Source organism: Synchiropus splendidus, chromosome 9 (genome assembly GCF_027744825.2).
Source record: "Synchiropus splendidus isolate RoL2022-P1 chromosome 9, RoL_Sspl_1.0, whole genome shotgun sequence".
Taxonomy (NCBI): Eukaryota; Metazoa; Chordata; class Actinopteri; order Syngnathiformes; family Callionymidae; genus Synchiropus; species Synchiropus splendidus.
Genome location: NC_071342.1, coordinates 11,717,011 through 11,740,528, shown reverse-complemented (window position 1 = coordinate 11,740,528; position 23,518 = coordinate 11,717,011). Strand labels below are relative to the sequence as shown.

Genomic DNA, 23,518 nt, shown 5'->3' with positions numbered 1-23,518 from the left:
GTATGTCTACATTATATATCTCTCTTTCTGTCTCTCTTTCTCTTTCTCTCTCTCTCTCTCTCTCTCTCTCTCTCTCTATATATATATATATAATCTAAACTAAAATGGAATGATCCAGTGCACATGTTCCAGCTGAATACATGATGTCCAACCTGACATATTCCTCCTGTCTTTCTCATATATAGCATACAAGCCTCTCATACCGCAAACACATGGTTGCCTGAAGATGCTAACGATCTTAACAAAGGTTTACCCATGCTTTGCTATCACCATGGCAACTATAGAATTTACTTTAGTCAATGACGACAATAACTAGTCTCAGTACAGTACCACATACTAGATTGAATACCATGACAACCGGTTCAGGATTAACAGGACAAAAACAATAAAAACAAGTGCAGGCGCTGTGTTCTCATTAATAGTGTCAGCCACAAATATGCTATAGTCCATGCCCTGTTTCCCACCGGCGCCAATTGATCACAGATGAATACACCAACCGATATGCACACTACAGCCACCGCATTGCCTCATCGGTTTACCACAAAAACATTCGCTTGAGCCCTTTGTGAGAAAGATAGTATCATGGTGATGTCCAGCGTTTTGTGCTGCATTTAACCTGAAGCATGTTTTCAGAAGTTTTGGCTCATTTGTAGACATTGTTGTGCTGGAAATGGTTCTGTTGAGCCTTAATAGGGTAAAAAAGAAAGGGGGCCACAAAGTGGTTTAAGGCAAATGTGTTGTTTTGGACTCTGTCCAGGAGCACCCAGGGCAACAATTACCAGCCTTAATGATCAATGTTGTCCTTTGCTGTGTTTCCTGTTGTTCAAAGAAAAAAAAGGTCTTGAAGGGAGTTTCAAAAGGTCCAGATGTTTTTGAGTCTCTAATATTTTCGTTAACTATACATTCACTCTTATGGCATACATATTTTTAGGGCCAACTTAACGCAGGAATAATATTATTTTATCCTGTTTTTTGTGTTCTTCAACATAATTGTTTTTAATTTAAAGGTAGCTTTATTTAAATGCATTATTATCATCTGTCACACAGACATGTTGAACAAAAGACATCTGTTAAGTGGACTCTTAATTCAGAGATTGTAAGAAACGTCATCTTGAAGTGGATAGATGCGTTAATTTGATTGCAATCTGCAATGTTACCACTAGATGTCTCAAATACCATCTAGTTTATTTCTAGGCAGAGAGAATTTGTTTTGTCCTGGCTTGCAGTTTCGTATCTAAAAAACGTTTTGTTTTTTTTCTATTTTCAGTTCTATTTGTTGTCAAAACAACTGTTACAAATTCTACTTTTGACAGTAGCGTGCATGCTATTAGCATGTATTTTCTTTCTATTTTTGCTGTTTAGATAGCTGCCATTGAATGAAACATTTTTGTTTTGGTTTGTAGTTGTAGTAGTAGTTGTTTTTTAATGGGAAGTTGGTGCTGATGATTGATGATTTTGGTTTAATTATTGGCTGACAATTGCAGCAGAATCTCAAGAAACCCCTGTTTAAAGTGAAATTGTCCTCAATGGTTGCATGAATTAAAGTGTTTCCTGTTCACACTTGTCTTTGTTGTGGCATATAAGCCATCACACTTACTCCACTGATTACTCCATATTGCTAGGAATACCTGTACATTTGTATCAAGCTCAAGGCTGCCTTCTTAACACTGATGTTGCAACATTTATACTGGAAGAATCAGTGTCCCTCCATCAAATGAATTTGCAGCATCTCTCACATTTCCTCTCGAGTTGGGGTGTATCAGATGGAAATTGCTGAGCATCTGTGGCTGGTCTTCTTTGTGTGTTTTACAGAAAGAAAGCAACACCACTGTGGCCCGACACACTCCCTAACTGCTACCTAACTCTGCTCTGCCGTTGCCATGGATACAGTGCCCTGTCTCCCCCTCACTCGGCGTGTTTGGAAGGATGGGGCTGGAGTGGAGAAGTGGCTCTGAATGCTGCCTCTGCGTCATATTCATACCAGTGGAGCTGAGAGCTCCCTCCTCCTTTTCCTCCTTTCCTTCCTTCCTTCTCATCATCCAATTTGCACACTGCTTGATCCCCTCCATTAGTGTCTCTCCTCTGTATCTGCTCATTACACTTCTCCTCTTCTTATTTGTCTCCGCTGGCTCAGCTTGGTTTTCCTCTGCGTGGTTGACCCCGTCAGACTTTTGCGAGCAGGCGTGGGTGCAGAAGACAGAGAAAGACAAAGGTAAGAACAGCAGAGGAAGATGTTTTGGAGTGTTTGAGAACATGGAGCAGAATGGTGGGGGAACAACAGCTTCAGGACAAAAGCAGGACAGATTATGTGAACTCATGCGAGAGCACAGTTTATTTGGAATTAAAAGGAGAACATCTCTCTCTCATGCTGTTCGAGGACACGTTATCTTAACGCATGGTTGTGTGTGTTGTCATAAGGTGCAACTGCGTGCTTCCAAACACAAGGGGGGGGTCACTTAAATGCATGGAGTTCTAGGGTAATGTTCTGAGTGAGTTGGAACATCTGGATCAGAGCATGATTGAAAAGGGATCCTTATCCCTATTGTAATTATATAATATAATTATAATTCTCCCATGACAATTTCATTAAATTCTAAATCTACATCTGACACTTGATCTTATAGTTTTCTCCTCGGTTCATGCAACAGTAGCAGGACATTTGGACAAATGTGAAATCTGCTGCTCTAGAAGGGACAAGCAGCGCAAAGAGCGACAGACCTCATAAACAGATGAGACTGGAGGAGACAACAGAAAGTGGTGCGTGTGAAGGGGAAATGAGCAGAGTGAGAGAGAGAGTGAGAGAGAGAGAGGGAGTCAAGTAAGGGAAAGGAAGAGGAGGCCCAGTGGGTCGCTCATTGTGTCTCAGACCTGAGAACAGTGTCTGACACAGTGAATGACATGTAACTGCGATGCCTCTGCCAGTTCAACGGTGTGTTGGGAGTCCGCCTGTCAGCTTTGGTTTGGTTGTTTGTCTTTTGTTAGCGCATTGCTTCCCAGTGATGGGCGACGTGGACGTGAGTGATGTTCAGCTGTGTCAGAACTCTCGTGAGGGAAGGACGAGCAGACATGCGCAACTATGTTGGGGCAGTCCTGTTTCCATGAAAACATCTGTGAAAAAATGTGTATGATTTGACTTCCAAATGAGAATATTACATTAAGACCTAGCCTCATTTCAAATAGTCATCTTCTACTGCTTATTTTTGCATTGAAAAAGGGGGGTAATCGTTCTTCAAGGAGTTTATTGACCAGTGGTGTTGAGTTCAGCCACACAAGGGGCCAAAATCTGAAACAGTTTGAGCCAAAGAAAATGTGTTTCACTTTGACTAGCTAAAACTGTCGCCCCTGAACAGGAAATACAAGAACACAAAGCACATTGTAATTCCCAGGAAGTCGCTTCAGCATACTTAGTTATGTTGTCAGAGTGCACATACTGTCTTATTTCAACTCTGGCTTTGAAAGAACACACCGTCCACACTGTCATTTAATGTAATCACTTCTTTCTGCGTCGTTGATCCTGATTTTGGAATCTCCAAGATGAATCCATAATTCCAGACCCATAAAAAGCTCAAACATTTTGTGAGTCATTTGATCAACAATAATTTGTGCATATAAATTGGTTTCAAATTTGCGGTCCAAGGAAAATGACTCTCATGAGCCTCAGGTTTGGCCCTAGTTTTGACTCGTCTTTTACTGTATATTATAGTTTATTGGGGATGGTACAAAGCTTGGCTCAGGCCCTGTTAAAGATAGAAAGCCATCGATGACAGCACATCTACTGCTGCAAAGCCAAAGTGAAACCTGACTTTTTGTGACACAGTCATTAAACGTGCTTGTGTAACACTGACTGCTTCAACCTGCAAATTACAGAAAACTAAAATTCTTAATTCCAAGTCCAGGTTACAAACTGTAAATCAACTTGAACACAAAAAGCGTCACCAACGCCAGACTACCTTTTGAATATCTGTTTTAAGAAGAAGCAAAGCAGGAATCGAGGTCCAGAAAACAAGGTCAAGAACACTGGTGGAGTCATACGCTGGGAATTTTCATTACATTATATAGATAACAAGAAGAAGTGAGGACAGGGAAAAGTACAATGAACACTAGTAAGATACATCACATGACATGAAAGAGATGCATGGAGCAAAATAGAAAACAGAATAGCAATAATCAAGTTCAGCTCCCATTTTTATTTGATATGTCAAAAGAGGAGTTTTGGTTGTTTTGTTGTAGGTTAATCTATCATTTGGCTCTCTGGAGGTTAAGAGCTTGGTTTGAAGCTCCATAATGCCCTTTTTGTAAGACTCTTTGGATAAAAGCGTCCATTAAATGACACGTAAAGTCGTAATGCAATGCTGATCCAACTCACAACTATAATCTGACAGTAAGAATCGAGTTTCCATGTATAGCTGGGTCCACTTAGGTGGTATTGGATGGAAAAACATTTCTTCATCATCGACGGCTGTTTTATTTTAACTTTGTCCTCTCCTGTTGTCAAACATGCAGCGAACGTGAGGCTCATGAGAATCGGTTATCTGCTCTGCTGTGTAGTGAAGTGTGAGATTACCAGATCATCGCTTGAAAGAATATGTGGGTTGGAAATGAGCAAAAATAAATGAAGAGGCAGAAAGGTCAGCGTCAATTAGGATGGACACACCGAGAGATGATTTTAGTGATGCTGCGAGAGGCTGGTGAAAATGAGACTCGCCCTCCTGCAGTCGTGTCCCTGTACTTCAGGTGGGCTTTGCATTTTTAATCAAGGCTTTGTGTTGAGATTGCCATTTGCTTTTGTGTAGCAGAGGAAACATAGCAGTACGAGATGGAAATCTGTCTCAGTCAAGGCAGGGTGTTTGTGTTTCTGCGCGACTAATGACCCTCTGCCTTTGGGCTCATACTTAGTACGTTTATCTCCCTCAGCAGTTGCAGGCAGAAATAGATGATGCATCACTGCCACACATGGGAACTGATTTTTCCACCCTCCTTTTCATACAAAGACCCCTCCCCTCCAAGACCACATGCACTTCATAACTTTCTCCATCTGTCACCTATTTCTAATTTCTCCTCCTACTCGTGAGGCAATATGCCTATTAATGATGCAGCGAGAGCCGTGCTGCCAACTTCCTGTCTATGACAGAGAGAGCAGAAGCATGAGAGAGGGGAGTGCAGTTCTGGTGAACATGCCCTGCTTTCTACCACTCCCTCTTATCTCTCCACCCCTTGCTCTGTGTTGTTTTCCTCAGAGTTGGCCCATGCGAGCAGCAAAAGCAGCAGCGTGTGGACCGAGTGCAGCCGTTTCATCCAGAGCAGAGCCCAACATGTGAGAAGATGTCTGTTGGAGGTTGTGCTTGCCCCGGTGAGTTCTTTTCTTGCTCTTGTCCTCTGTCACCCCACTCCCCCCCTCTTTCTCTCAGTTGTGCTGTCAGAATGATGACTTATGTAAAAGAGCTGCAAAACCGCCTCAGGCCAGCTACAAGCAGTGCAAGTGTGAGGTTGTGTGTGTTTTGTGAAGCTTAAGAGACACAACTCGTGTCGTAGAACACTTAAGCATGGACAGAGGAGTGGACGCTTTTTATCACTGCAGGAAAATCAGTAGAATCTTGAACCACATTCATAGATCACAGGTGTTCAAATTAAGCAATAAAAGTGTTTTCTTTAAAACTACTGTTTTCCTTTTTGTGGTTAGTCCATCTTCAGGGTTAAGAAAGTTGGTAATCACTGTTTGTACTGCAGTAACTGTTCTCTCTGCACAGTGTGAATACGTCTCCTGATATCACTTGAGGCTCACCATGTCCATTTTTTGTCCTTGGAAGTGATAGAGCAACTTCTTGAACTGAAAATTAGCTCTTGTATCTTGCACACAATAGATCACAGTTAGGCAAACTGTGGCCCAGGGGCCACATCCAGCTCTTGGCCTTTATTCATGTGGCCCAAATGAGGTTAGTGCAAAAGGAAAATTTGTAGAATTGTATGTTCTTTTTTTCTTTCTGAATTAGATTAGAAAAATAAATACATTAAAATATTGAAGGAAATACCTTGTCATAAAGTGCATTTTTTTGAGTCTTGTAGATATTCACCACTTAAAAATGACTTTATATCTGATTTATATTGAGATATAAGTAAAATGAAATACCATATTTTCAGCGTATAATGTCATGATGTGATTATGCTTTCCCCATTTCATAAAGTTTCATTTAAGTGTTTTGTTCTCTTCAGACATGTTGGCCCCCAATGTTAGCTGCAGAAAAGAAAGTGGCCCCATAGGAAATTTAGTGCAGTAGATCTTTGCTTGTTGCTTCATCTTGCCTTACTTTTACCATATATGAGACAATTTATCTAATATTCTCTTCTCAAAGGTAGCTTTTTTTGCTAATACCAATAATACTCACGACTCAATCTTGTTCCTGGTAGTTAGTATTTATTTCTGTTTTTAAATAAGCACAAAGTGTCAGAATTGCATTTTCTTTTGACCTCAGATGTAGGGTCAAAAAGTCTGAGTTTGAGTATGAGTTTTTCATACAACCAAAAATAAAAAACTGACCATCATAGGTCTGAGTCCAGGTCAGACGACATGCATGTGTAACTACCGTGTAATATTTAACCCTGACTCTGCTCCAGGGTTGATGTGTATCCTCTGAGAGACTTGTGTCTATCTTTAACAGGAACAGTGCTGTAAAAATTGGGGCCTTGATATTACCAAAGATCTATAATAGCTTTTTGACATGAATCGTAAGGATGAGTTTCTAAAAGCAGAGCTGGAGATCCACTGCTGGAGAAGCCGATTGCAACATGCTGCCACATGGCTTCAATAAACTCAAAATCGAAAACAAGTTAGAAGTATTAACATATAATTTACTACTCAAATCAGCAATTTTTCCTTTGGTATTTTTTGTACAAATCACACAACTTGAATAAAAAGCACACAACAAACCAGCAAAACTTTCATACTACACACACCAAGTAAAAACCAAAATTACACACACATTTAAACACAAATGCACAGTGGAGAGCCTTGTGAAACTCAACACTGAAAGAGGAAACACTGTGACATCTCAACAAAAATATGGTCTCTTTAATCTCATGATTTCACCCAGTTTATCTTATGTGTTTATCTTATCAGCAGCATCGCTTTATCCTTCTAGAACTTCATGTTCGCATTCTCACCTGTCTTTAATCCGAGTCCAAACATGCATTCACAATGATGATTGTCTTAAATATGGAGAGGGGTGACTCATGTAATACCTTTTGGTGATGAGGTTAGGGAGGCCAGATGGTTCAGGCACACGGAGAAGGGGGACTGGGAGCATGGTCGAGGACATGAGAAAAATAGGGTGATAAAGATTGGTTAAGATGGAGGCGCTGACTTGCTGCGGCAACCCCTGACAGGAAATGTCAACTAAGACAAATACGAAAATTGAGTTTTTAGTTAAAGCATCTGTTTTTTGTGACCCAGAGGAATGGTAAGAAAAGCCATTCACAAATGGGAGTTAATAATCAGGATTAAAACAGTATACATACATAAAAGCCAGAAGAGAGTATTAAAAAAAAATACCACCTAAAGATGCTGTTTTTTATGAGCCCATTTTATAAAGAAAAAAAAATCAATCACAATTTTATTTTTATAAATGGTTATCAGCAGATGTATCTGACTTTGCAAACATCAGGTTACCAGTTCAGTTTTTCTTCAGTGTACCTCAGAGAGCTGGGACCACAGAGACAGTTGCTTGGTGAAACCCCTCAGTGCTAGGGGACGAACACCCGGCAGCTGTGCTGAGCCAGTTAAGAGACCGAAATTAAATCGTAGCATCTGCGTGGGGATCTTGGAGACATGGATTAAATTAGAGTGTCAGTATCGTTTCTATGGGACGGCTCTTCATCTATCACAAGGAATAAAATTAAAGCAGACTCTGCTTGATTTTGACTTTTCATACCCTTCCTCTAACAGACTTCTTCTGTGGAGAAGAAGCTATGACCAAAATGTCTGATGTTGTTATGGAAATAAAAATTCACCGACAGTTTTTATGCTGAGCTCACGTACCTACAAAGCGAGGCAAGTTTAGGCGGGTGGAAGTTCTCTGTCACAATGCGAGTGCTGTAAATCATTATACCTGAAGTCTGGTTTGTTTACATTCTTGACTGACGGTAGATAGAGGTGGATCAGCCTGTACTCCGCCGTCAAAACCTGCTTTCGGAAATTGCCTGCGCACGTCCAGGACAAATTCCAATGCAAGTCTTCTGGTGCCCAATTGTCGTCCCTGCCAACGTTGGCATCCACGTAATATGCTTTTTTATTTTCTAAACGACATTTGTAGGTCTATGTAATATGAATGTTCATACATTCAAGATGCTGGTTAACGCCATAATTCGAAACATTAATTGATTTGAAACCACATGGTGGCTACTTTTTGTGTTTCTCCGTCCAAGGTCTGACATCACTAACACAAGCACAGAGCTAAACTCAAATAATAGTGAAAAGAAATAAAGATTATTAGTGCTAATAATAATAATGGTAAAGGTAATGATAGGTGAAAAGGTAAAATCATAAAAATGTCAACAACAGCAATGATTGACAATATGTATGTATAAACAATACATTAGAAAGTGTAAAGACAGCAGGCTTATCTGCATGTACTTCCTATTTAGCCATCTGACATCATTTAAAGAAGCAGTGCCTCGCATAGGCCTCACCCATGATAAATTTGAACACCAGGTGGTGGGCCATGGAATAGCATCCGGTGGGCAGCAAATGGCCCATGGGCCGTAGGTTTGACATGTTTGATTTTGAGACATTCATTTATACATCATGTACTGTGTTCTTTGACAGATCATTGTCAGCCAGAAATTTGACATAAGATTTGCCTGACGTTTTTCAAGTGAAAATGAGCGTGTATTATCACACAGTTAGCCTCCCTTGTGACGCTGTATCTCGAGACTGACACGGATGAGGGTGTGCTTCCAGCAGGCATGCCCTTGAGTGGATGAAAACAATGGCTAATATTCATGTCAATTTTAGCTGTCGTCATTTTCCTGTCAATGATGGACCGCAGACTTGGAAAACGTCAATTAATGCCACACTTTTTTCACGATAAAGTGTCACCCCCGAATGGTACCCGTCGTGTCACTTCAGCTCGTCGACGGTGTTTTTGGCGTCCAGCTGATGTGACTTTGCAGTGAATCATCGTTTTGCAGCCTCTCTGCATCAAAGCATCCGTCCCTGCACAGGCGAGCCAATCACATCCTTTGTTCTGACTAAATGGTAAAAATAGATTGCCTATGTAGACCCCCTCCCTTTCTATTCTCAAATGATTCACCCTCTCAAGCATACTCCCCCTCTGCCCACCCAGCTCTCCCCTCCCTCATTTTTCTCCCCCTTGTCATTCCCTTGTTCGCCGAATGTGCGGGAGAACAGGAGCATTACCTCATGCAAAAAGTCACATGACAGAGAAAAGTGACTTCAAGCAGAGGTAAGATGGCAACCAAACAGTGAAGCCTTTTTTTTGTTTTGATTACACAACGTGTAGTTTATATCACTTTGCTCGGAGCCCCCTCGTTTTCCCTCCTCATTTCTTCTCTTTCACCCCTCTCCACGCCGACGCTATCTTGTTTGCAAGATCAAAATGGCTGTGTGTGCAGAGGCTGAGAGGAAGAAGGAATGCGTGGGAGACAGAGATGCTAGGGAGTCTGGGTGGTGTGGGGGGAGTTACAGAGAGGAGACAAGCTGTAGTGATGTCGCATCTGCTGCATGCCGACAGGATGGCAGTGCGAGACTGGCATGTGCCACGCAGATGAGAGTGGGAGTGAGCATATTACATTTTACATGAATAAAAGGATTATTTGGGCTCAATTTTTGAGTCGCCCTTTCAAGGAGAAAATGCTTTTTGTAAAGTGGCAGCTGTGTATCATATCGATTTACTCACTATCAATATCAGTGTATTTGGCTAGTCTTTGAACACTGCAGAATGAAATTGTTCAGCCTCAATGATCATCTTCCGTGACATTGTCTTGCCTCCTGTTCCTTATTCAGCTTGAAATCCTTTTTCTGTCATTCATTCTGCCTCCAAGTTGGACTCTGATCTTCTATGATGCTCAGCTCATCGTCTTTGTTCTACTTTTTCATATTTTTTTCTGACTGTTATCAATGAGCCACACACGGATGCTCTTTCCTGTTTGGTTCCTGCAGCGTTCCTGTGACAAATAACCGTTACACAGTCCTGCCACACAACCCGCACTCTCCTCTTCCCTTCACTTTCAGATTTCACTCCTAAATACACACTGCCTGATCAAAGGGAAACTCCTTGATGCAATCAAATATGGCTGTTTTTCAGTTTTGTAAAAGTCTGTCGGTCACAAATGAATCTTTGATGGAAGATGCTTGAGAAGTGCTCACAAGGGTCTTCCTTGTCAGGTCTTCTTTTAGACGTAGACAAAGTGGCACCACCTCATCTGAAACCTATCTCATCTGCAAGTTTCCAGGATTCAAGATTCTTTTTTTATATATATCAGCTCTCTTTATATTATTACTGTCCTATCAAACAACAACTGAAAGTAAGGCCTTTCACTTGTCCTCTGCTGACAATCATGGATACGACCTTGAAGGAAGAGTTGATCCTCATACGGCAGTGTGGAAAACCCCCCCCACTGTAACCAGGAAATAAACTGACTGATTTATTAATTTCTGATCGTGTCCTTTCAAGCCACTCACAGAGATGACCTCGCCTCTGAAACTTGTAACTCTGCTTCCTGTCTTTTTGTCAGTCTCTAACACATACAGCCGTAGCAGTCTCTCTAATGTTACTTAAAGCTTCCCTTTCACTCTTGCTGCTAATCCTCTATCACAGATGAGCACTGCCAATCATCTCCACTGACTCCATCCAGACTGCATTTTCTTCTTCACCCGCCTTGAGCTCTCCTTCTACCACCACGACTCTACATCGTCACTATTGTGCTGCCTCTCTCATTCACACAGATCCATTCTGTCATGCAGAAACATTCTAAAATCAAATACACAGCTTTATAGTCTATAAAGTCTGTTATAATTTTTGATTAATATTTTATAGCACACACGTAATTTTGTCATTATTTTATCAACACAGAGGCCTACTGACCATCACAGTTACATTTACACCACAAGACATCACACTTCCTCTTAAAAGAGCACGACTTCGTTTTTTCCCTTCCTGTCGGTTTTCTTGTTGCTATCACTACCAGCCAGGTGTCACAACAGTTTCCCTGACAGGTTTATGCTTCCACTGTCTTGTCAAGCAGAGACAAGAATCTGGACACGATGTTCAGCGAACACATTCTCTCACGAGTGACTCGCACTCTACTAACAAGTCAGCTCGCAAAAGAGAATGTCTCCACAGAATATCATTAATAATAATCCACTGGCTTTCAACAGTTTAAATATGGAGGCGCGTCTAAATCTAGGATCAGTGTTCTGTTCAAACACGAAGCGTCTCATTGGATCATTAATTAACAGGGAGTTTCAGACACTTAATGTGCTACTTTTGATCTTTAATATTTAATAGCAGCTTACAGTGATCAGCGAGCATGGAAGTCTCACTCATTTTCTGTCTTTATTCCTCCCAACAAAAATGAGAAATAAAGAATAATTCAACAATCCATTTTGTATCCAGAGCAACCCAACTTACTGAAATGATTACGTAACAAGATTTGGGATTCCAAGAAAGATTGTTTTGCCCAGGAGATCAGAATCAGATCCAATTGTGAGTATTGTCAGCCTGTGCGTATCTAATATATACACAGTAGGGCTGGAGATTTAAATAGCTTCGGGCAGTTAGTTAAATTGCATCTGTGTTGTTAAGCTTCACTTAAGCAAGTGGATTGTGGTGTAATGAGTGGGGGAACGGCTTCACAAGAAGAGGATTCAAGTTTGTTTAGTTATGTTTTTCGCATTAGTTTAGCAATGCCTATTCACTTCCTGGTTTTGTTTTGGTGGAAGCCTGACCACGTTGGATTAGTTGGACGAAAATTTCTTATCATCAGTTCTATTCTACTGCCTCTAGTCCTCATGGATTATACATTCAATGTTTCACAAAATTCTCTCTGCAATCTTAGTAGGTGACTGCAAATAAAATGTCCATATATTTTTTTACATTTGCTTAATTTTCATATTGTACAGTGACACACACTGCTCTCTGGATTTATATTTTCTCAGTTGCTTGAGTCTAAAGTAGCACTTCGATTATAATACTTTCTTTAACGTGTAATCTGAGTTCAGTAATGTTTAAAATTAGGTCTGGTTTACATGTGACAGCGCAATATGTTTCTGTTATTTCCCATGAATGACCAGCAGAGGTAGCTCTTGCTTCATCTGTCGCCTCCTACAAAATAGATGGTAAAGATGGATTCATCAAAAAAAAACCTTAAGCTTCTAGGATTTTTTTTATAGCGTGAATTCTGCAGGGTAGCCACGCCACACCAGTTCCATGACTTCCCCCAGAACCTCCTCCTAGTCGCGTTGAGCTCATCCCGAGTGTCAAATCATCAAACACAAATCCCAGATGGCTACATTTCAGATTCATCCCTCGCAGACTGTTGTGAGGTTTTGCTTATATGATGTAAGCATTGTTTCACGTCACGTGTTTACAAGGCATTGTCTTGTGATTTTGTGTCCAGCTGCAGCTGATCTCCCCTCCTGATCAAATCTGAACTTGATGCAGTCACTCTGATTTGGGTCAGATGTATTTACTCGCAGGCCTCCAATGAAATCCTTCACATCTCCCCCCCACCCCCCACTCATCTGCACTCCTGGCTCATATAATTACAAGCAAATGTCTGAACAAATTGAGCTTTAAAAGGCACTTTGAGACCACAAAGGTTTTTTTTCTGCCCTTCAAATCTATTGCTTGTAAACATCAGAGTGGTTATTGATTAAAAGTGAGGCTGCAGATTATTGCATTATATAATCACAGCCTATGAAGGGATCGGGTTGAGCAGTCTGAAGGATTCCAGTCATCAGCAAAGTCAATCATTTTTTTCACAAGCCTGTTCAAAGCCCTGAATGAACAAAGGCTATTGATCAGGAATTTAAAGTTGCCTGTCTTTGCAAAATAATCAATTGCTGCAGAAATGACCTTCAGACGTTCTGGACGCTTGCACAAATTAATTTCTTAACTATCACGCCATCCGTTATGGCCGTGACATGAGTGAAGGATGAGATTAATATATTAAATAGACTTCAGTGATAAACAGTATATCCGAGGAAGGATTTAGTATCAATTCAGTTATCATGAAAATCACTTTGGTGTAAAAGAAAATAATGACAAATTTAATCAGACGGTATTTCTCTGTAAGCATTTTATTTATTTATTTATTATGCTGCTTCATCACAACCGGAAATTGGAAATACTCCAATGCATATGCATTGATGAAGATACCAAGCAACTATGAAGAATATAGTTAATTATCGCTGGGTTTTGGTGTCAGTCCATGAACAACCTTGGGAGTGGCATCAACTGTCAAAAGTTGTCAGAGGAAAGTGGGCATTCGCAGATAGTGACGCCAAAACAGGATTTACGAGGCAAAAATCTGAACATCAGAATTTGTTGTCAACAAAATATGTATGCACATTTACTCATAGAGGTTAATGTACAATTGTTGTACTGCAATCAGAACATCATTAAAGGAATAGTACACAGTCAAAAGAACACTTTTGACAAAAGACAAATAGCTATTGAACTGCTCTGTACATAGAATAAAGCACAATACATCAAGAACTAAATCCTAAAATATATTTATAAAGGGACATAAACCTCTGACAATGAAACAAAATGTTTATATTTGTACACACTTCAGACACTGTTAATAAATAAAAACACTTGCTGACCACAACTTTTGGCGCTGTTGTCTCTGATCGGTGATAACTTCTGGCAGTCAGTGACACTCCCAATGTTTTTCACGGACTAAGTTGTTACAGTCAAAACACGGCGTCAACTCTTTTCCTTTCAGTCCTTGGGGGTCTTCAACCCTCCGCCTGCTTTGTTTACCTGCTGAGTATCTCCGACATGGCGACTTCCGGCTTTGATGACGCGTCTTGAAAACCCAGACTTGGCCCCGGGGCCTTGAGTTTGTCAACTGTGCGCGTGCTGCTGACCTATCGTGTTGGACAGAGACGCCAGTCAGGACCTGACCCGTTGGGGGCCCGGTCACAGGGGCAGACTGGTCCTGGGCTGCAGCGAGGGACGTGACAGGGTGGGCGGGGGAGGAGGAGGAGGAGGGGGACGTGTGGGGGCGGGGCTTTTGTTTGCTCGAGCCTCGGCTGGCACGAACAAAGAGTGCAGAGTGTTGTAGAGCGGCGCTTCCTCCCTGCGAAGCTCATGTTCCAAACAAAGACTGAGGAACCGTAACCTTAGGAGCTGGAAAAGAATTGTTTGACCGCTCTGACGTGCTCTGTTGCCCGGGAATATTGGAGTGTTTGTCAGCGGTCCAGCTTCCCCCCGCTAGCAGTGAGGCTAGCAGGCGAGAAACTCCGAGCGGAGGTGTTTGAGCAGCACCGCGGTCCGGTGAACCTTTCTCTGCAGGTACCTCCCTAGTACAGCCACCTCTACCACAGTGCATCACTCCGTTGATAAATGGGTTGTAAACGAGTATAGCGTTACTGCCACAGCTGTTCTAGCAACAGGATAAGCGATGGAATCCGACCTCTCTGCAAGCGGCTGACGAGTGCGGCCCTGCGGGTTCAGTTTACGTCTGGCCCTGTGTTAGCCAAAGCTAACAGCTTTTCTTGCTTCACAGTATGAACATCAATGTAGTGAAACTGTGCATCAGTGTCTTTCATTATTACCCGTCTTCGCCGCTAGCCGTTTAGCCTGCTATTCTTTCAGCCAAGATAATTTGACGTGCAACACATTTTAAGTAAACGATCTCATTAAGGTCAGCGATGCTCATGTCACTTTACGCACCGCAAATGAGCCGTTTGTATCTGCAAGGCAGGCAGCAGGATGCTTTGTCTTTCTAAGGTGTTGGTTTGGTGATAGGACGATATGCAGGCCCAAACTAGAGCAGATGGCATTCACTTGTTATTGTTGACGTGCAGGGCACATCATTGTGATAATTGAGGTGCTTCCATTGGACATCAGATTGAATTTGACTTAGTTGTACATGGTCAACTGCTTGTTGGTCATAGGTCAAACAAGGAATGCAACTATTGTCCTCTGGAGAAGGCGAACTCCCCTTTTATTTAGAGGATAGTCTCTCATGGGAATTCAATACACACTAAGTGCCCTGATCTTTCTTTCGCTAGTTTGCAAGTCTTGTGTGCCACCCACCAAAGTTAGATTCCTTTAAATGGTTTGTTATGATCAGTTAAAACCAACATCTGTATTGCACTGGACAGTGTGCGACTTGAGGTTTCTCACTTAAAGTCACGCTTTGATCATGCCAACTTCAGGTGTGTGTTTGCAATGCCACCTTTTCAGGCAGGGTAAATGCTGTGTGTTGCTTGTTTCTGTTCATTTTTACCTGTCTGTGTTTAAGATATGAGTAATACAAGTAGAACTTAAGAGATGGGGAAAGGCACTCTGTGTCGATCAAAACATCCTTGCAGGACTGTTCTTGGTTTACTTTATGTCCCACTTATGTGGAGGTGTTTAACACATCTGTCGACGCGAACTCAAAATATATAGGAAAATATATATAGGATATAGGACATTTTTTTTAAACAGCCCCTAATTGTGCAGAAATGGCTTATCTGGGGGAAAAGGGTTAACGTGTAAAGGGATGTGGGGGATGGGTGGAAGAGGTAACTAGAGGGGGAGATGCACACTGGAGAACATGCAGGGATTCCTACATCAGCACAAAAACAAACTAGAACATCACTCACTGCATTCCCTCACTTGTTTTCACAAATGCAGCCATTCTCAGTGCCCCCCACTCCCCTCAATTTTCTAGATTGAAGGTGCATTAGATAATGAAGCACCGGAAAATGTTTTTGGCAGCCAAGCTTTTAGATGCTATTAGATTACTTGGACGATGCTGCAATTTAAGCGAGCTAAATCAAAGTAATCTTAATCTTCTCTCTAAATCTCAGTTTTTTTTCTTTCTCTAATCATGTCTGAAATGCAGGCTGTTCGTCAAAGTCATTCAAGCTGTACTCTCCGAAGGAGCCCCCCAACGGTGGCAGCTTCCCCCCCTTCCACCCAGGCGCTATGCTAGACAGAGATGTGGGGTAGGTTGTTCCGAATGTTTACTCGGTTTATTTTGAAATGGTGATGGATATGTGTGCTGCCTAAAAGTATGAATAGCCTCCATATATTTCTGTGTTGTTCGTGATGGAGAGGAAGGAGGATTGCTGATAAATGTAGGCAAGGAACATCAAAAACATCTCTATCAATAACATAATAACTAAACCAGTAGCAGCTATTCATATTGGAGTAATCTTGGTCTCTGCAGATTTCAACTTAAATACTAGTAGTAGTCTGTTGTGTATGGTGATTCACTTTAAAGATTTTTGCAAGCATTAAAATAAGATGCAACTCTGATAGATGTTTGATGTGACACTTTAGTCCATCAGCATAACTATTGTACTATTAGTTATTGTTATATTAGCACTCCCCAATGCCCTGAACAGGATGAGGCCGTGCTTAACTGAAGAGTGTGTGTAATGCCCGGAAATGGTGGATATCATCTTATAAACAATAATATAGTGCTATACAGGTTCTCAATCTCCAGGATGATATTACTAATACCTCAGTAACTACGGCTCCAGTTTCAACAGTTACTTTAAGGGATGTGATAACACTATCTTATTCAAATCCATTTGTGTTTGAATGGAAAGGATGGAAGCTTTTAATGTGACACATTAACTCAGTTGTCAGAAATTGCTTAACATGACTAAAGTGTATGATGCATTGTCATTCTTTGGATTTTTGTTTTCATATTGGCTTGTTTCTTCTGTCAGGCCTACACCCATGTATCCTCCATCATATATGGAGCCTGGAATGGGGTGAGTTTTGTGATGTGTGTGGTTTTATTAATGAGCTATATTGTCAAATGAAAGTGCCATACAAATGATCTATGTAAATGATAACATCATCATCACTACAAGAATGCAACCTATTGAAAACAGATAAAAGCTGCTGAGGGAAAATACCATGCAATTTTTGAGAGTGAGAATGATGCACCCTTCTTTTTTTTCAATTGATGTTTTTAATCCTAGCAAATGCTGGCATGGAAATGCTTAAATAACGTTCACATTTCATTATTCTTCTAATAATTCTGTTCTCTCAGGAGACCCACTCCCTATGGGAACCAGACAGATTACCGGATATATGAACTGAACAAACGGCTACAGAATTGGACGGAGGTACGTCATGTTTTGTGTTTGACTTTTGATTTGATAAAGCTTTCTTGAGGTTTTTAAAGTTGATTAATTTTGAGTAAACCACACTCAGATTTTGTGAGAAATAACGAGGAACACTCTGGCTTAATTTACATTGAAGGTTTTAATAGGATTATCTGCTTAGCTCGAATGTAATTGGAAAGCCAACTGTTATTTGCCAGTAGGCATGGTTCGGCCGGCCCTTCTTCTGCCAGTGTACCCTACTTCCATTATAGTAACACATACTATACTGGCTTCCTTCCACCTCAGAGAAAAGAATTGTCAAAAATATCTAAGCTCGGTGTTAAAAAAACATACTTGACCATGTCCTTATTTAACTTTTTGCTGTTTGACTTCAAGTGACCCGTATTTTTTTAATGAAGTGTAACGGGTATTCCTTCTCTCAGGATTGTGATAATCTCTGGTGGGACGCCTTTACAACAGAGTTCTTTGAAGATGATGCTATGCTCACGATTACGTTCTGCCTGGAGGATGGACCCAAACGATACAGTAAGATGAATTCCGCAACAAGCTTCTTAAGGTTGAACACACTGCTTTGCAGTTGTTAGTAATGTTGTGAATTGTATGCATTGTGAGCTTGTTTGGAACCAAAACACAATAGCAGTGTTCAAATTCCAAACAACCTTGCTTAAAGGTCCCTGCTTTTACTCATCAATTTGTTTGTCTTTAGCTCCTAAGTAGTTTAGTTTATGAGACACAATGTTGAAATCTTGAGAAGACCTGTAAAAATAAACAATTACTCTTACCTGCTTGTGCAAGTTGTCATTGAAGGAGAGTCATTTATTTCAAAATTAATTCCTTCCATTTCTGCTTTTTTTTGCAACTGAAGGTTCAGCCAGAAATGCTGTATGTGGTGAATGAGTTGCATAAGCTCCTTCTAATTTATTTTATGTGTGTTTCTAATAGCAATTGGCAGGACGTTGATTCCCAGATATTTTCGGAGTATCTTTGAAGGCGGTGCCACAGAGCTGTTTTACGTCTTGAAGCATCCAAAGGAATCCTTCCACAGTAACTTTGTTTCTCTGGACTGTGACCAGTGCACCATGGTAACCCAGAATGGCAAACCCATGTTTACGCAGGTACTGTTTTTTGCTCAGTATGGGATCAATAGCTTTTTACTTCTCTTGCTGAAGGTGTTAATTTCACTTCCAAATCAGGTTTGTGTGGAGGGCCGCCTCTACCTGGAGTTCATGTTTGATGACATGATGCGGATTAAGACATGGCACTTCAGCATCAGGCAACACAGAGAAGTCCTGCCCAGAAGTATTCTGGCTATGCATGTGAGACATAATGCAACATTACAGTTCACATTTTGCTAAGTCTACATGCAGTTACAGTGTGCCTATGTTGCATCTTGAATGTAGGATCCCCAGATGCTGGATCAGCTGGCTAAAAACATCACCAGATGTGGGCTGTCCAACTCCACGCTCAACTACCTCCGTGTGAGTATCAATGTAGTCTAGATTTTGTTTTTGAGTTCTGTCACTTCATCAGCAGCACTGTATTCATGTCTTGTTCTGGTTTCAGTTGTGTGTTATTTTGGAGCCGATGCAAGAGCTCATGTCTCGACACAAGACGTACAGCTTGAGCCCCCGAGACTGTCTGAAAACTTGTCTCTTCCAGAAGTGGCAGAGAATGGTAGCCCCTCCAGGTAACACAGGTGGTCCTAAATACATACACAAACATTTCCCACAGAATCTTGCTTTTTGAGATATTAAATTGTTTTCTGAATTTGCAGCTGAGCCAGCCAGACAAGCACCAAACAAACGGCGGAAAAGGAAGGTGTCGGGCGGGAGCACGGTGAGCACAGGCGGTGGCGCGAATAACAACAGCAACAGCAAAAAGAAGAGTCCAGCCAACAACTTTTCTCTCTCCAACCAGGTACATTAGCAATTCCTACTTTCACTGCTAGCTGCACTTCCACGCTAAGCAAAGAAGTGCTTCAAAGGTTGTTTGGTATTTAGTGTGGATGAGATCTGAAGGTAGGTTGGTGGAGCTGATAAGACCTTGTGATGTGAACCAGTGATGGGTCTTTTGGGGCCATGTTTGTGGGTCACATCCATCGCAAAATATGTCATAATTCTATGAGGGGCAGTTAAGTTTTCTTTCCTGACCCACCTAATTTATCTTTTCGTTCATGGAGACCTGCTTTCTTTATTGGGGCGTTTTGTGCGAATGAGACCCGAGGTGGAATGATGAACCCCTTGCACTTGATGCAGCACTGGTGGATCAGGGTTGCCCGCTACTGACCAGTAGGGGGAGCCCCTGTCCCACGTTTCTAAACGTAGACTGGACGTAATGCTGTTGAACTTGCGGAGGCGCTGGTGAAAGTTGTGAATCCCAGTTACACAGGCAGCTGTTATAGCGACTCTTCCACGCAGCCAGTCTTCCACCGACCCCCGGTGCGATGGGGATAATATGAACTGGCCCTTACTGTCCCCTATAGGACGTGATGATGGTGGGAGAGCCCACTCTGATGGGAGGGGAGTTTGGTGACGAGGACGAGCGTCTCATCACGCGCCTGGAGAACACACAGTACGATGACGTGAATGGCCTGGAAGACGAGGACAGTTTCAACGGCTCCCCTGCGCTCGGGGCTCACTCGCCCTGGAACAACAAAGCTCCTTCCAGTCAGGAGGGCAAAAATGACAACTCCCAGTCATCCCAGTAGAGTGTACTTAAAGTGTACTGGGATCCACCAGTGCAAACACTAGTGAGAAGAGATTTGAGGACTGGGGCCTTAAGCACTTATGTTCACTTTGCTTTTGTTCTTTTTTGTAAAGTGTTGCCAAAGTGGAAGCAGAGTAGAATGTTCCAGGTGCTAGTCGATGGTCTTTAAAAGCTCAGAGCTGTAACATGAAGGAGCGCTTCAGCTCAATCCCTCTTTAGCTCGCACACTTTGTTGCATAAGCTCAGTGGTGCTCAGCCTTGGCCTTCGTCAGCTCCAGCTAGTCCTCTCGGGGATTTGATGAGACTGGTGGTATGTTTTTTACCTCCCTCACCCGTTAACCTGTGCGATGAAGTCAAAGTCGCTCTTCCTGTTCAAGTGCTTGCCATGGCGACATGGTCAGAGGGTTCTTGTTCCAACCTCGGGTCTCTGGCGTGACTTTTCCTCTTCAACGATGCACCTCAACGCTTCGGTTGTGATACTGTCACAGGAAAGAAAAGGGCTGTCTAGCTTCATTTAACTAATTTCTGTTTGCAGGTAACTGTGTGCACTCTGAGGGTCAGAATTGAACAACCAGTTTTTAAAAACTCAATATTTGTTTTTGTAGGACCTGGTTGGAACAAAAACCTGTACAGTGCCGGAGCTTGAAGACCGGAGTTGAGAACCACTACGCAAAATCTTTAACCCACATCCACAGTCTTATTGACAAATGAACACAAACACACACACACACACACACACGCTCCAACACACCAACACACCAACCATACACCCAGACAGTTTGCCAACATCCTCTTCAAAAACATTGTGGTACTGGAAAGACGTGGTACGTGGCCTGTCTGGATCAGAGCACCGCTACAGATACAGTGTGTTTTCATTTTCTATGTTTTTATTTTTTATTTTCATTATTTTTTATAAACAATTTCTAAAAAAAACAGACAAGCATACAAACACCCCAGATTATTCTTTGCACTGTTTTAACTATTTACTCCAATCTATTTTTCTTATTAATTGACTGTGTATTTTTCTTTTGAATTTCATTTCTATTAATGCTGGTGTAAGAATTGTAAACCATCAAAATCTTGCAGTGTATTGATGTATAAGTATCGGTGTTAGGTCATTCTTCTTGTGATGTTGATAACTTTTATGTAAGTCTATGCTTGATATTACAACATCTGTGTCGGACATCACAGTGTCACCAGGTCCAGTTTGGCTTTCAGTTTGGAAGGAGGACAAGGCTTGCTTTTCAGGTCACAGCCACCAAAACATTTCATTGTGAAATGATGAAAATTTGAAATTGGATTAATTGAAGTTTAGACGTATAAATCGTTTTTTTTTTTAATCTATAAAACCCTGTTTTATTGCTCTGAAATATTTCAAAAGCCTGACTGTTGAAAATCATTGGGAGTATGAGAGTACATTTCAGAAATTACCTTTTGTTTATCTTAAAGATGGAATCAGATATTGCAGAAAATGTGCCTTGCCAATTGAATCTGTATTAAGGTTAATGACATTTCTTTTCAGACTGTGTACTTGACAAGTGGTACCTAGTGTATGGGAAGAATTGGGAATGATCCATCTCAGTTGACTGCAAAATGAGTCATCAGTGGAAGCTGGAGTTGTACAAAACCTGCTACTGCATTTGTGCTAAGTTGTCCTTCATGTGTGATAAATTTTCCTTCAATAAAGTGAACTACATTAACTGCAGTGCACGCACACGACTTGACGATCACACCAGCTTGCACATGTCAATAGTACATGTGATATGCAACTTAAGATATGCGAGTGTGAATAGATTGAAAAGAGTGTCAAGTGGTTGTGGCCTGGAAACCTTCCCTGTACATCCCCAACAACCACCTGGTTCAGATCTCGTCTTTGTGGTTCCTTTTGTTTTCTCTCTGGGGATGCGCTGTGTTGAAAGGTGACATCAAAAACGCAAATTTGCTACTCGAAAATATTTTAAAAGTACATTTTGACACAAGTGTAAGATATGAAAAAAAGACTTTTGTATTAAGTTTTCCCAGAAATGTTTTTAATCACACTTAAGAAAGCTGCAGACCAAGGAGCTACATGTAAAGATATTGAATACACTGCGCTGTTTGTTTAATGAAGAATACTTTTGTTGGCTTTACTCATGTTTGTGTCTGTGCTTGTATATTTTTTAGCTAGTCATTTCTGTAAAAGTTATTCTATGTATTCCTCCCTAGACTTTAAACTCAATCTAATGTAAAGAGATGAAATTACTTCAGACATTTTTTTTTGTTTTCCTTAAATGTGATTTCTAATGGTACAATCACTGATGGAAAATTGTTGCCCTCATTTTAGCAAACTATTTATTTTTCTATGTACTGACATGCTATTTTAGGTCTAACCCACCTGTACAGTACGTGTGACAAAGTATGGAGGAGTCGGTGAATACTTTAATGCTGTTTGATGCTCATCTCTTGGTTTGCTACATTTCGTTTTTGCTCAGTCCATCCAGCTTGGTGGGTCAGTTTGGTCACAGTCAACTGATATTTGATAGCCATTTTTTTTTTTGCTGTTGTAGATCCCTGATCCGTCTGAAAACATATCAGATGCACAAAATAAATAACCACATTTAGAAAAAAAAAAGTGTGTTGTCATTATTGCTTTCATGATATACTGACGTTTTTAATGGAAAATAAATTCCAACTAATTGGATAAAATGAACCTGCATTGTCTTAGATAACTAGCCCAGTTTAATTTCCCCACAATATAATAGTTCTTGAAAAGTGGTGAAAACACTTTTTCGACATAAGTTTGAGTTCAATAGATGACGCCATGGACACAAGAAATTTGTGATGTTCTATAGACCACAACATTTCCACTTAGGGGTTGTCAACAGATGCAAAGATTCTCAACAAGCTTAGGATGTGAAGTACATTCTTTGTTTTCTGCTTTACATACGACCAGCAGTTTTGTGTGCGAGCAGGCGGTATCTAAAACACATTTATACTCTACTTTGACTGCAATATCCATCAGATGGCGCTGTTGAGTCCGCGAATTTTCTCAAGTGCCCATCTTGTTTGTGCATTCTCCGCTTGCGTCTATTCCAGTCCCTAAACCTTCTTTCAGAATAAGCTTGTGACTCTGTTTACACTACCTTGTGATTTAGTTCCGTCGCCTATATATATATATATATATATATAGACTATAACCATATGCCATGTCAGCTCCTCTTGCTTCTCAGAAGTCACCAATTCAGTGGAAATGAGGATTTCCAGGCGTCCATTTTATTCCACTCTCTGCTAGTTGTGACCTATTAAATCCCACTTTTCATCTGGTCCCTAAACACTGTCTACTCTGAATATCTTGATGACTTCAGAATCAAGTACATTTCACTGATCTTGTTTCAATGAAAATGCTGTGGTGTATCATTGGTGGTATTGATTTACTTATATCAGAGTTTTGTCTTACTGTTATTGTTGTTGCCATTTCATATTGATGCTGTTTAAGCTCAAGAAAAGCGTGAT

General features: G+C 41.1%; 1 protein-coding gene across 4 annotated transcripts; it reads left to right on the top strand.

Moving 5' to 3' along the window:
- Nucleotides 1-1,980: 1,980 nt before the first annotated feature.
- Nucleotides 1,981-22,637, top strand: ldb1a (LIM domain binding 1a). Of its 4 annotated transcripts, none has more exons than XM_053874883.1 (12): nt 1,981-2,212; nt 5,238-5,350; nt 16,081-16,183; nt 16,916-16,960; nt 17,245-17,320; nt 17,743-17,845; nt 18,263-18,435; nt 18,514-18,636; nt 18,721-18,798; nt 18,884-19,016; nt 19,095-19,237; nt 19,803-20,623. In XM_053874883.1, the coding sequence occupies exons 2-12, from the start codon at nt 5,323-5,325 to the stop codon at nt 20,025-20,027; spliced, it is 1,230 nt and encodes a 409-aa protein (XP_053730858.1). In that variant the 5' UTR covers nt 1,981-2,212; nt 5,238-5,322; the 3' UTR covers nt 20,028-20,623. The 4 variants fall into 4 exon arrangements, with proteins under 4 accessions (XP_053730858.1, XP_053730859.1, XP_053730860.1 ...); XM_053874884.1 differs by having other exon boundaries at nt 1,985-2,212; nt 18,884-19,007; nt 19,803-20,622; XM_053874885.1 differs by lacking the exon at nt 19,803-20,623 and adding an exon at nt 20,632-22,637 and having other exon boundaries at nt 1,989-2,212.
- Nucleotides 22,638-23,518: the final 881 nt, after the last annotated feature.